At 49.7% G+C, this 14,418-nt stretch overlaps 1 protein-coding gene across 3 annotated transcripts in view; it reads left to right on the plus strand.

Moving 5' to 3' along the window:
• Positions 1-2,142: 2,142 nt before the first annotated feature.
• HID1 (HID1 domain containing) overlaps positions 2,143-14,418 on the plus strand; it is a 31,774-nt gene continuing 19,498 nt past the window's right edge. For 2 of the 3 annotated variants that reach the window (XM_055724995.1, XM_055725001.1), the window contains exons 1-3: positions 2,143-2,396; positions 10,452-10,601; positions 12,975-13,145. In XM_055724995.1, coding sequence (XP_055580970.1) covers positions 2,331-2,396; positions 10,452-10,601; positions 12,975-13,145 — 387 coding nt within the window. In that variant the 5' untranslated portion in view covers positions 2,143-2,330. Of the gene's footprint in view, positions 2,397-7,004; positions 7,108-10,451; positions 10,602-12,974; positions 13,146-14,418 lie in introns of those variants that run through there. The other variant, XM_027816803.2, reaches the window with a different exon arrangement.

Consider the following 14,418-nt stretch of genomic DNA (forward strand, 5'->3'; position numbering starts at 1 on the left):
CTTAAGGGAATGAGGGTTAGAGAAGGTCATCTTTCTCCTACTTGCTAGAGTGGAGATTGGTCCAAGGGGGTTTATTTATCCTTGTCAGCCCTGGAATCCATCAGAGAATCAAAGGTCCAAATTAAGTCATGTGACAGTGGGTTTAGATGGTGGGTTGAGGTTTTTTTGCCTTCTGCGTGATGAAACTCCCTGGATTTATGCTTGATTGCATTACCTTGCAGTGGTGCCTACAGAAAAGGCAATATAAGACGTTTACGCAAGAGCAGCAGACTGTGCATCCAGAAAAGATGGGATCTGTGTCAGAAAACTCTATCCAATCCAGCAGTGACAGGCAGCTGAGAGCCCCTGGGTGATTAAAGCAATGGCTGGTGCTCAGCTCTCACATACAGCAGTAGAGGAGAGAGATAAAGCAGGGAATAAGAGAAACGTAGACTGTTCCTCTCCTCTTCTCTCCTCATAGACCTCTCTATAACCATCTACATATTTCCGAAATTCAGTGCCTGCCTGGAAAGCCTTCTGCCTTAATGTCATTGCAGACCAGGATGGAGGAGTCTCCTAGAAGAGCATGGTGTTTATAACTCAGCAAAGATAATCAAGCACTTTTGGTATATCTGGAAGAAAGCCATGTCTGACTGGCTCCTAGATCTTTTTCTGAGCAGTTTTATTATAGAAATGGGGGCAGGGAAGAACCTTAATTTTCTCATGCCTGTCAGTGTTGGCAGAGACATTTGTCCATAATAACATGCTTTAACTTTTGGTCAGCCCTGAAGTGGTCAGGCAGTTGGGCTAGATGATCACTGTAGGTTTCTTCCAGCTGAGCTATTCTATTAATCGTGAAAAAGAATTCCCTGTGAAAGGTATTCTGTTCCTAACATAAATTATTATCATTTATCTGTGTAGTGTAGCCACAGTGAGTGAGTGATTAGATGCAAAGCCCTAGCCTGTTTGGCAGCAGCAACCTGGTGACATGATTTTGTGAAAATATTTTTTTCCTGTAGATTTTACAAGAATGTCTCAGATCTGACCTGTCACTCGATATAATCAAACATTGGTGATTTCTGTAGAGGTTATATGCGAACAAATGAGAATTCCCACAGCCTGCCCCAGCTGGGGAGTCAGCACATTGCTTTTCTTTGGCAAAATGATCAGGATTACCTCATTTCCTCTGAAGAAAGGAGGTTTGCAGAGCTGAGCATGTGGAATGCAACTCAACACCACCAAAAAGACCTGCTTGCGTTTCACAGAGCTGCTCAGCGCAGGAAAACAGTGAGACAGCTTCAAAGGCAACACTGAATTGCCTCAAACAGCTGCTTTGAGGTGCTTAGTGAAGGCCAAATCCTGAATTCTCAGTCCCCAGAGTTATAAAACATCCTCTCCTCACAGGTGGGTAGAGTTTCGTTAGGGTTAATGGGCCACCACATGCAAGGAGCTTGTTACCAGGTGCTTGCACAGAGTACTGGTTAAATCCTGCTGGCTCCTGGCCCTTGGGCTGACCTAGGAGTAGGGAGAGGCCAGAGCTGGCTGTGTCCCACCACCCCTCCGGGCTACCTGGGCTCAGGGCCAGGTGGCCGAGCTCTCCAGCGGTGGCTACATGGAGCTGTCATGGGGCTTGTGCTGGAGAGTAGCCGAGCGAAGGGGCTTCAGGGGACGCAGGCTGTGGGCAGAGCGGGGGAAAAGGGGGCAAGATGGTGGCAGGGGAAGGTGATGGGGGGAGAAGGCAAAGGTCAGGGGAGCACAGGAGGGGGCTGTCAGGGAAGGCGAGAGGGAGCCCAGGCCAGAGGAGAGAGCGAAGGGCTGGAGGAGGGCAACCTGAGGGAAGCCATGCTCTGCGGTGGGCCCTCGGGGAGAGGGGTGACAAGGAAGGGTGCAGGGGGAGCATGGCCATGGGGGAGTGAGGTGTGGGCAGAGTGAGGGGGAAGGGGCGGCAGGCGGGGATGGGGATGGAGGAGGAAGGTGGCGGTGGAGTGGGGAGGGCAGGGGCTGCCTGGCGGAAGGTGAGAGGGAAGGGGCGAGGTGGGGAAGGGGCGGCAGGTAGAGATGGGGATGGAGGAGGAGGAGGAAGGTGGTGGTGGGGCGGGATGGAGGGCGGGCGGCGGGGCCGGCGGAGGAGGAGCAGCGGCCGTGGGCGGAGGAAGGGCCGCGGCAGGAGGAGGAGGAGGGCCGGGGCCGGCGAGGCCGCGTTTGACAGGAGGGAGGCAGGCAGGGAGAGCCGCCGGCGCGGGGAAGGGGCATGGCGACGCCGGCGGCCCGAGGAGGGGAGGCGGCAGCGGTGGCGTGAGGGGACAGCTCTGCCCGGCGCTTGGCGGGCCGCAGCCCCGCCGGGCCGCACCATGGGCAGCGCCGACTCCAAGCTCAACTTCAGGAAGGCGGTGATCCAGCTCACCACCAAGACCCAGGTGAGGGCCGCCATGTCGGGCGGTGGGTGAGCTGAGGGGGGGCCGCCATGTCGGGAGCCGCCCGCCCGCCCTCAGGCGCGGCCTGTCCCGGCTCTGTGGGGGCCGGGGACGCTGAGGGGCAGCCGGGGCGGGCTGGCAGGCCCCTCTCCGCCGGGCCCTGCCCCGAGACACCCCCGGTGCTGAGGGAAGGGGGCGGCCGGGCCGCTGTCCCCGCAGCCCGGCTCTGGGGAGGGGGCCGGCGGGTGCTCGGGGCGGCGGTGGCGGCCCCGCCGGGGGCTTCAGCCATGGCCGGCTGTGGTCCGCAGGGCGTGAGGCCGTGCCCCGAGGCTGGGGAGGCGGCGGGGTCTGGGCCAGCCGGTGCCATCGGCCGTGCCGCCGGTGTGCCGAGGGGCTCCGGTGCCCCCTCGGGCCGCAGCCGGTGCGGGGGCAGCCGCCAGCCCTGGCAGCGCCCGGCCGGTGTCACGGCGCCGCCGCCTCTGACATCTTGCGCTTTGCTAAGCAGAGCGAGACGCTGCTGCCTTGAGGGATGTCCGCGGCTCCCAGCGGTTTCAGCTGCAGCTTTACATCACCGCAAGGTTTGCCAGTGCCTCCTTTCCTGTATCTCTTCCCCACCCCCCGAACAACTGGTGGAGAACCTTGCCATCTTTTGGGGTATTAGAGGATTGAAAGGGTTGTTGGCCAGCCAGGCTGTTGGGAGAGCTCTTTGCAGCAGAAGCAGCTTCCATCTGTGACCTGTGAGGTAGTGCTTGATTTCTGCAGGCTGTACAGGAGGAGGAATTACGTGTGTCAGGACTGTGGATAGGAGGGGTGGTTGCCTGGAGGTCTACAGATGTTGCGCATGTCCTGGGAGCAATTAAATTGAGAGCCCAGTAGCAGCAGCGTGCTGGCAGAAAATCGGTTGACTGTTCTTCTAAGGAGCAGAGGGATTTTGTTCAGTTGAGAAATCACATCAGGTTCTTCTGAGCTGCAATGGAGAATTGCTGTTAATGATCCACCTTTGGTGGTGAGGCAGTAACTAGCTGCTGAGAAAACCTGGGGATGATGGCAGAAAGATGTTTAATGGTGGGGAATGAATTCAGAAAAGGGTGTGGATGCAAAGGGGTAAAGGGTAATAGGGGAAAAACTGCGAAAACTCAAGAGCCGAAGGCTAGGACTGGGAAATAAATCATAGACAGTAACGCTGGAAGAGCCTTTGAGAAACAGTGCTTATACTTTCTAAAGCAGTATCACTTCTATCTGCATTGCTCGGGAATGACTTTTGTGAACGTGTTCTTAAAAACCTCAGATGGTGGATGTGCTGCAACATCCCTAGGCAAAAAGAGAAGCAGATGAAGTAATGTTTTAAGGGATTCTTCCAAAGTCTTTTCTGGATCCCACATAGTTCAGAGTGCTTTCAGCTTTGGGCTGCCCTTCTTCCACTGGGAAACATGCTTATAAAGGGAGATTGCGGGGGGGAAATCAAGCCTATAGGGATCTTCTTAGTCTGCTGTTCACAAAGAAAATCCTGTCTGAGGCAATCCTTGGTATCACCAGCCAAGAAGAGAGCAGTCCCCTCCCCTGGTTTATTGATGTGTGCAATGAAAGAACGTTCGCTGGGGCCCCGAGTAAAGGAAGCAGAAAAAGCTTCATTCTCGGCTGGATTAATTTCATGTCTTTGTGGCCTAGGTGAGACTAACTGCCATGTGGAAAAAGGGTGGGGTGTTGGCGCTCCCATATTTACATACTGTAGAAGGGCACTGGTGTTTGCTTGTGCAGGATGCGTGACTGGATTCTCCTGGAGCCTTCTGAGCTCATACCAGCAGCAACCTCCACGTAACCTCCTAGTCCGTGAGGCTTTAAATTCAAAACCAGGCTGCAATAATGGACAGAGTCAAATCCTTTGAAGCTATTAGCTCAAAATATGTTTTGTGTCTTCAGCAGTGTATCTCCTTTTTTGCAGCCATCTCCTCTGGTATTAGGTAGCTGGACAAATAGATTTCCATCAAATGATCTGTAACAGGAAACAGTGAGCTTAGTAATGCACTGTGTGGTGTTTCCTAAGGCTCTGATGGAAGGAAGCAGTTGAGCAGAAAGCACTACTCGCTCACTGGTGAAGGTTCAGAGCTGTCGCTAAAGTTAAATTTGTCTCAAAAATAAGTTCTTATAATCCCCAGGCTTTTGTTAATTAAAAATATGAGCATTCCTGTATGAACATTTAAAGAAATGTTAGATAAACAGCATTTGAATGCTTGTACACGTGGAGCCCAGAACTTGAAAGATGAACTGAGCCTGGACACAAATGAAATTGACTTAATTGATTTTTTTTTTTAATTGCCAAGAGAAGCTCTGAAGGTGTTAGAGCATTAAAAAAGAAAAATTACTTCAGAATGACTTCAGTAGTTAAGAAAGGGCAGTAATACCAGAAGGAAGGAATTAGCTTATTCTACAGGTGTATATTTGTAATCATACATGGAGAAATGGGCTTGGGGATTTTTATATAATACATAGATACTACATTACAGTGCACGCCTTTAAATTGATAGGGTACATTCTTTTAATAATTAAACAGGTGTGTTTTATTTGAATGTGTGAGCCCTCCTGAGTTACCCATAAAAACACTGTGCATTTAACACGTGAAGGGAAACATAGATTGTGAGTATGACAACTGATCAGTGGCAGAGCCAGGGAACTGAAGCTGGGAGTCTTAACTGCTGGTGAAACTGGTTTTCTTTACTCAACCAGTTTGTGATTAAATGGTTCCTGCAAGCAACTGACTGGAAGATAAGAAATTTTGATCTTGGGAACCAGTTTGTCAGATTTTAGTGCTAGCTATGCCTCTGCTTTTAAAGAGACAGGAAGGATCAAACAAGGGACAAACTTCTGTCCTTCCTTTATCCCTGATGTGGCAATGCAGCAGTACAACAGGCTGTTAATTTGAGCCCAATACAAGTACATCTTGCACTTGGAGAGAGGGAGAGATGTCTGTTTCAGGTAGTCTCTCTCTGACAGTGGTCAAACTTGACTCGAGTGTCTGGGTGTCTCGGGCTGATGAAAAGCAAAGTTGTCTTAAAAGCAAAGCTGTAACTAATACTGCACACAGCTGACTGTTGTCCTAGGCTTTCCCTGCCAGACTTCTACAAATCCCATTTTCCAGTTTCCTTTGCAACACTCTCTTTGCTGTGGGAGTGGAGAACTGGTATCAGACTCCTGGAGTTTCTCCTTGATTTGTGCACTGCTGACTGCAAAGTTCCTATAGAAAAATTTACTATTGCTCTGAAATCTGTGTGGAGCTGTTGTCCTTGGCAGCAGAGATGAAATCTTGCTAGTAACTAATGTTTTGAATAAAATTGTCCTCAGACTTTCCGTTTGCACAGTGGCTCACAAACAGGTGGTAGAAAGGTGTGTGAGTTGCCTCAAAGTAATCTGCTAGCTCTGCAGGGTTGCCTGATCTCCTAGAGGTCAATCAAGTGCTGCATGAATGGTGCTCTGGTGACTACACTCTGTAGTTTTGCCTCATTTGGGGTGGAAAGGAGCATGCTGCTGTTACATATTCTCTGAGCTTGTGTAGTGCTGCCTAGAAACCCTGGTCAGGGACAAGGGACCTGCTTTGCTGTAGAGTCCCAGAAAAAGGAGAATCCCTGCCCCAAACACCTTGCCACCTTGCCTGGTGGGATGCTCAGTTGGTGTGTTGGCAAGAAGCAAACAGAGAATACAGTGAGTGAGACTAGTGGCTGCTTGCCCCCTTGATTCTTTGCTGATGGTTTGCAGCAACCTTGGAATTGGTTTGACAGCCCTCCAGTAGGGACCTGTTAGAGGAATTGTTGAGAATGGGCATTTGATACAAAGGTGTAAGTGCGGAGAGCTCTTAGTTGGGAGGAGGATGCAAACACTCACCTGCCAGGGTTTGTGGGGGATTGTATCTGAAAGAGAAAGTGAAGGTGGTGCTAAGTGTCAGGCTGGGGACAGTAACAAATGGGGGGAGGCTGTGCCTTGGGACCTTTTCCTGTTTATAGGACACGGTCAGCTCCACTGTTTTCCTGTTTCCTGTGAGGTATCCTGTTTGCCTGGGGATTGCCTGTTCAGGGCTGTGATTCTCTGATCGGTAACTGGCAAGATGTTTGCAATCCAAGCATCTTCCTTTTCTGACTCTTACAGTGTGTGGTTTTCTTTACAGAACCCGAAACCCAGCATTTATAACTATTGGGGAATGAAGGCTGGAGGTGTCCAGTAGGACTGGTTCCACCTTTGCGTGGCCAACATGCAGGTGGGAGGTCTTTACATCTTGTTCAGGTGAACTGAAAGGCAAAAGTCTCCCTCCTTGCCCACTCTGAGATGTCACATCACCTCGGCTCTGCCTGCTGTGGTCTTAGCAGCCACTCTGTGCTACAGTCATCCTTTTGGTGTGGAGGGCTTGGAGCAGGCAGCAGCATCTCTTCCTGCCAGCTCTATAACTTCAGCAGCCTCTGTGCTGGGGTGCATGGAGGGTCAGGAGCTCCCTTTGCACTCCAGATGTGTTTCCAGAGTAGAACTGAACTACTGATCCCTTGATTCTTCCAGCAACAAGGTTCTCATTCTCATTGCACTACTGGTGCAGTGCTGGTTGTCTGCACTGTGCTGGAGGAACATCAGGATTATTTTTTTTTTTAACCTGTGCTGCAGCTTCCTCCCTAAAAGTAGAGACATTTGTGCAGATCTGGAGAATCTGAAGTGGCCCCAGATGACAGCATTGCTGGTGAGGATTCAGCTCCTTGTGAGCTCTTCTGGTTAAAGCACTGTCAAGGCTAGCTGTGGTGCTGTGGGATTTGTACTGCAGCATGTGCAGTACCAACGCTTGTAACTAAATCTTGACGTTTCCAAATGAAGATATGCGGTGCTGGTGAACAGGACTGTTCTAGGTCTATGTATTTCCCTTCTCTGTGAGCTAGATACAGGCTGTTGGGTGAGCTCAGTGTGAGGAAATGGATATTTAGATCCCTAGAGATGATGCCGTTTGCAGAATACGGTCAGTTTAAAAACATCCAGTAATGTTCTGTCAAGGAGATGAGTATTATGTGGATCAAGTAGTTTCCTGATGCCAGACTGTTAATTAAAACAGGGGGGCTGCAGGGACGTGACTCAGTACTGAATCCATGTCCCAGGATTGTACGTGGGATGCCATCTGTTGAAGAGGAGCCCACTTGCTGCAGCTATTAAAAATGAAAAAAATGGTGGTTTAGTGTAATCTGCTTGCCAAGATGGCAGCCGTAACATTATATGGCTGCAGCATCCAACGTTGCAGCTTGGGTAATTGCTGCTATGCTTTTCAACCTGCATGTAATTTTAGTCAGGAGACAGTGTTCTTCAATTCATCTTGGCTGTTGTGTTACCATCTGTAAAATAGCGGCTGTGTTCAACCTCTGAGGAGGCCTCAGGCTAGTGGGAGGTAAAAGGATCTGTGCCTGCTGGAGGGAAATGGTTTTCTGCTTCCCCTCTACAGGAGAGTGAAGCCATTATTTATGCATGATGTCCAATTAGCAGCAATTGCTGCTCGCTGTTGTCAGTGGGAGTGGCTGTGGCAGGGAGCCAGTAGGTACATGTGGCAATTATACATGCAGTTGTGGTACGTGGCTTGAAAGGGGCTGTAAAAAGTGTAGGATGTTTCATGTGTTACATAGATTGGATTTCCAAGGACTTGGCTCTTTTTGAGGAGCATAATTAGAGATGAGATTTGCAAAATAGCTCTGCTTTCCATTTAAGCATTTCATGCCCAGGTCACAAAGAGCACATCTCCTTCACACACTTGGGAAGCTGAAAGTTAAGCTGTAAACACTTGGCTGTTCCTACAGATCTCCTCTGAGGAGCTGTGATTTTTGAACCATTTGGGAAAAGTTGTCCTTCCCTTGGGAAGAAGTTTGGTGGAAACTTGCTTTGGTGGCCAGGTGATAAAACAAAGAAGGTTTCAGCACTACAGCAGAGTTTAAGAAGATGCCTGAATACCTGTGGTTTTGTGTGGGGTTTTTTTTCTGGTTTTGTTTTTAAAGACTGGAGAGTTGCTTGGGCTGATTTGTTGCATGGCTGGAAGGCCCAGGACAAGCGATAGGCAGCCTCTACAGCCCTGGAGCGGTAAGGCAGAGAGCTGCAAGGCAGTAACCTGCTGTACCAGTTTGGAGGTGGCCTGCCTGCCCCTCTCGCTTTTTGGCCTTTGTGTGGTAGTGCCACACCACCTGCTCAGACTGTGGCTGTTAATGAAGGAGGTGATAGCAAAAGGTGTCAGAGCTGTGAATGAGCTGTTCTCTCCGGAGTTGCATCTTAGCTGCATTTAGAAACAGTATAGAGCTGGGCAAGTTTTCTGCCTACTACAGCAGAGCTGGGAGTGGGCAGGAATTGTTTAAGTTAAACACACATTCATATTTTTGCCCCTTTCCCACCTGATGTGGTAGACCTGCCCACGGTGCTGATTATTGCAGCTGGTGAGAGCTGCTTTGCTTTAGAGCCGGTGCACAGTGTATGCAGGAGGCTCCCCCTTGCCCCAAGCCCAGGGCTGGGGTTGCTCAGGCAGATGGCTCTTCTGACCTACCGAGCATGCTACTGTGCCTCTGCGTGGCTGAGGATCAGGAAGAGCTTCTGTCTTCCTCTTCAGACTGAAATCATGGGTCCATCTTTTCATGCTGCTTGGCATAAACAAACATGTATTTATCTCACGCCTAGTAGGTGGACCCTTGGGCTGAACGGGCACTCCCAACCTTGTTTGGGTGATGCTATCTTTTGGCAAGTGTGTTTAGATGGGAGGAGCTGTGCTCAGTTTTAGACTGGCTGAAAAGTTAAGTCTTTCCTGATTATCCAGAGCTCCAGGCTCTGGATGCCTGAGATGTTGTGTAATGGAGAAGTCCTCTTGTTGAGCGCTGGCATTTTCACCTTTTGGGTAGTGGCAGGTCACGCCGTGCTTCTGCAGGGTTGGAGGCACAGCTGGCTCTGTGTGTCTGAGCCTCTGCTTCACCTTGAATGGCTGGCGCTGCTCTCTGGCTCTACAAAGCCATAAAGTGCAAAGCAAGGCCCAGGCTGCTTTGTTCAGCCACATATAACCTGACACCCAGGTTGTCATCGTTGTTTTGATTTCTAAGCAGATGCCATGCTGTCAGGAAGAAGCTGGGGGAAATAACATGGGGACTGTGCAGCCGGCTGTACAGAGCTCTTTCCAGCTGCAGTCTGGCAAACAGACTGTCGTTATGGTCAGCATCCCTGGCAGTGGGGTTTCAGGGTGGGCTCAAGGAGAATATTTGCTCCCTCGCTGTGAAAAGGGGACAGCAGCGCTGGTAGAAGAGGAGGTTGTCTGCACCTGCAGAGCCAGAAGAGATAATGGGAAGAGGTGTATTCCCAGGTGTGGGGCAGGGTAGTGATGGGCTTCTCAGACCACAGGTCTGAAATGGATTGCTTTTTTTGGTATATCAGTTTCGTCCTTCCATCTTCCTCTTTGCATTGCAGACTTAGTGCTTTTTAAGAGGAAAGTCTTGGCAGCGACCGGCTGCACTGAGTCCAGTTGCGTATAAATACTTGATTCAGAAAAATCAATTCTGTTGTGTCCATAAGTGCTTTGAGGTGGGTCTGTGAGTTCTGTGGGTCTGTTCATGCCATGTTCATGACATGTCCCTGATTGCTTCCTCGAGACTTTGGTTACAATTGAAGTAATTCCAGTGCACACTCAGGGCATCCTTGGCTTGTTCTGAAGGTGATAGAGTGCATGAGAGCAGTCTGGCCCATGCGTGTTGGGAAAGATCTTGTAACACATGCCCTAGGCTGCAGACAAGCAGGTGGCCTCATGTATGTTGTGACTCCATGAAAGACTTGGGGAGTCCCAGCCTGATGCAGTTGGTCACGTAGATGTCTTGCTGCTCACCCTCTTCCTGAGGGAATGCTCTGTTTGGGAGATCAAATCAGCCAAAGCCCTGATAACAGAGGGTGAGGTACAAAACCAGTGCCAGTGTGTTTTATTGAACCTCTTCTGTGCCTGGTTCCATCCTCAGGCTGGGCACAATCGCTAATGTTTGGACCTCATAGAACGGTAGTTCTGCATCTGTAACCATGTTTGTCTTTCCACAGCCTGTGGAGGCAACGGATGACGCTTTTTGGGACCAGTTCTGGGCAGACACAGCCACTTCAGTGCAGGATGTCTTTGCCCTTGTACCAGCTGCAGAGATCCGAGCAGTGAGAGAAGAATCACCTTCAAACTTGGCAACTTTGTGCTATAAGGTAAGGGTGGTGCTGTCTTACTCCTTGGTGCTTGCTAGTAGGGGTGTGTTCCGGGATCACTAGTCCTGTGGCTCCCAAGGGAAGGCAGGTACCATATTACTTCCTTGTGCCACATGGTGTGCTTGCTTGTCCCTGTCTCTTCCTGATGGTAGCTCTCAGCCCTTACTCTCCTGGTTTAGCACAGACCACAGCTGGCATTTGCTTACTTGAGAGCTTTTTTCCTCTCGTCCCCTTCCTATGTTTCACTGCCTCTTGGGTCTTGCCTGCTACATAAACTGCTTCTTGCTTAGAAGACTTGTACCAAGGCTGCATATTTGTGATGAGGCTGGTATATCTGATTCCTTGTCTGCATCTAAATGCTCCTCACCACGCATCAGTCTGGCTTCAAGCTGATAGATCCCAGAGGGATATGGAGATTGTCACTGTAAAAGTGCCTGGATGTTCGATGAAAATCATAAGACTTTTTTTCTTTTCTTTTTTTTTTTTTTTTGTGACATCAGAACATCCCTGATGCTGCTTCTGGTGTTGCCACATCCTTGTGTGGATCACAAGGGACATTGACTCACATTTCGTACCCTGCCAGGTTTGGCAAATCATCAAGCTGGTGAGCAACAGCCTGAAACTTACTCTGCCTGGGAAAGCACAGGTGTTAATAATGCTCCTGATCTGAGCTGTGCAGAGTAGCCTTGAATTTGTATATCAGAAACATTTAAAATTGGGAAAATGCCAATTCCAAATGGTTGCTGCCATCCTGTTTTCCTTTCCTGCTCTACAAAATGTGCCTGAGACCTACGGAATCATACTGAAGGTACCTCTGACTGGGAATCATGCCTCAGACAGATACCTGTAGTGGGTACTTGATAAAGAATACAAAAATGAGGAAAAGTAGAACAGTTCTTCCCCAGTGCTGGCTTCTGGCAATCAGCAGCTTGGGAATCAAGAAGGGCTGAGGAGACCTGTACTGACTATATAACCCCTTTGACTCTGTGTTCTTTTTCCCCCCAAACCCAAGACTAAAATATGGGCTGTTCTTCCTACTGGAAACAGATGTGTTGGGATACCTGGTGACTGCAGGGCTGTTTATCCAGGAGCCCTAGATCTTCAGATACCAGGGTCAGAGGAGTCTGCAGACTCCTGCAGTGCTTTTGCCAGGCTGGGGCCCTGACCTGTGCCTTGTGCAGCATGCCGCTGGAGTTGGCAGTGCTGCGTGTTCATGGAGAGTGCAACAGCGTGGCTGAAATGTCATTTGCAGTCATGGCTAGAGACTCAAACTGTAGAGAGTCATAAATGTGCCTGAAAAATAGTTAAGCTTGGTCACAGAGTAGTGTGCAGACAGGCTGAAACTACACAAACAGCATTTAAATACCCATTAAGGCAATGACGCAAGCTAGCAGAATCAGTGACCCAGACAGTCTACTATGAAACTAAGCAGAGACACATGACTTCATGAATTAAAAAGCAGCAAGGTGAATCCTTGGCAGATATTTTGGCTTTCATTTCCCCTTGGGATCAGGGAGTAAGAGCAAGTGGGTGCAACTGCTGGGGGAAGGAGCTGCCTCTTTCTGTCTGTGAGTAAAACCTCTTGCCACTGCATCCTAGGGCTGTGGTTGCTGCCTGGCAAGACCCACATCCTATTCTGAAAAACACAGTGAGTGTCTCCATTGGCAGTTTCGGCAGCAATTGGATGGACTGCAGCTTCTCAGCCCAGAAGCTCTTTCCAGAGCAGCAGTTCTGTTCACAGGGTCGGGGGGGCGGCGGGGAAACCTGGACTATCACCCTCCTCTGCAGCAGGACCTTGACAGGCTCTGCTGGAGGCTGTATCTGTATACTTAATAGTCACAGGCAGCAGCTTTAGCTCTCACCTCCTGAGTCATGAGAGGTCCCTACTGTAATCACAACAGCACATACAGCTCTGTCAGACTTTATGTATTTCTGTGCAATCTTCCTCTGCCAGTGCCTCATGCCATGCAGCAAAGCGCTGCTGCCTTGGCTCTGCCTGCGTCTTGTGTACCTGATGCGGCTGATTAATCTGCTCTGCGCTGTGCCGTGTCATGGAGCAGTGCTGGAAGGAGCCTTCTGGTGCTGTGGCTGTCTGGCTCACATGGCACGACTGTGTGCTGCATGGATTAGCCCTGGTATGTGGGGTCTCTTGCAGTGGCACAGTAGACATTCAGAAAGGTCTGTTTAAGATCATTAACCCTATTTCTGCAGTTTCAAACAGCAACAGCACCTGTGCAATTCAACTGGGAGAAAATGGGCTCTAAGAACTGTTTATAACTTTATGTTAGGGTGTCACCAGCAGGACAGACCTGCCCAGCTCTTGCTATCTTGTGTCCAGGCTAATGCTACCTGCCTTGGTTTTGTTTCCTTCAGGCTGTGGAGAAGCTGGTGCAGGGAGCAGAGAGTGGCTGCCACACAGAGAAGGAGAGGCAAATCGTCTTGAATTGCTGCCGGCTCCTTACCCGTATCCTGCCTTACATCTTCGAGGACCCAGACTGGAGAGGTTTCTTCTGGTCAACTGTCCCTGGGGCTGGCCGAGGAGGGGTCTGTCTCTTGGCACTTATTCTTCTTTCTGGAGGATGAAGGGAAGGCTGCAGCAAGGAGACTCTGTGTACATTTGGGGGCAATTTTTCCAGTTATTTCTATTCAGTCAGAAATTAGGTGTCACCTTCTAAATTCTTTTTCTTCCTTTGATTCTTGCTGTTCTTCCTCTTGCCCTCAACCGCTTTGTTTAGCGCAGGTTGCTGCATCATCTGAATATTTCACTTGGGCGTGTAGCTGTAGGAGAGCACTGGTACGTGAGAGAAGGTTGTCCATTATAACTGAAGGTGTGAATCAAAATGAACACGAGTGCAGTGCTAAAGGCTGTATGACTTCCTTAAACTGAAATGACCTTGTTCCATTAACTAAAGTTCATGTAAGGTTGGAATCAAATAGAACAGGTTGGCATTTCCACTGATTTTACAAGGTCACATTTAAAGCAAACAGTGCCAGAGAAGCACTCAGCATTGTGATTAAATACCCCGCTTATGAGTGGAGTGATACAGGGGCCTGGCCTGATGGGTGAAACCCACAACTGAGTAAGAGTGATTAAAGAATTGGGTACTGTATCTTGCTCTGTCAGTGACATGTATAACCTCCGGGGAGTCTCTGAACCTCCCCACATTTCTCTGTCTGGAGAGCAGGCACAGTAGTGCTCTTCTGTGCCTCAGGACGAAAGTGCTTTAGGATCTCCTGCAAATAGGAGAAAGTGTTGAAAACACAGCTGAGTTAGGCCAGGAATACTTATTTGCCAGCTTGCTCCCTCAGCAGCTGCCTGCTCTGCACACAGAGCCCTCTTCAATGAATTTCTGAATCTGCAGGTCTGCATGGCTGTACTGAAGAGCGTGGTTTCCCCCAAGTGTTAAGTGTATTTCAGTGTCTCTGGCGATGATTATAAAGGGTCAGCAGTGGTTGGTACCATGCAGCTTTCTCTGTCTCTGCCTGTCACTTCTAATCTGTTTCACCTGAGGCCAATTCAAGGGAAGTTCTGGATAGTGGAAAGGGAAGTCTTTGCTAGCCCTGCTCTGTTATGTGATCTGTGCGATTGGGAGGGTGGTGGTTGTCCATCCTTTCATCCCTGCAGGGGGCCAGGGAGTGCTGGAGAGGCTGAACAATGGAAGAGCTTGTTTTGGGAAGGAACACGTGGGGTGCCTGGTGCTCTGATCCAGCTAGGCTGCTGTTACTACTGTTTTTCCACCTTCTTCAGCACCTAGAAGAGACAGTTTCTCAGCCTTAGAGTGGTGGGGTCACCCCAGGGCAGTCCAGCTCAGTTCAT

Source organism: Falco cherrug, chromosome 1, assembly GCF_023634085.1.
Source record: "Falco cherrug isolate bFalChe1 chromosome 1, bFalChe1.pri, whole genome shotgun sequence".
Classification (NCBI taxonomy): Eukaryota; Metazoa; Chordata; class Aves; order Falconiformes; family Falconidae; genus Falco; species Falco cherrug.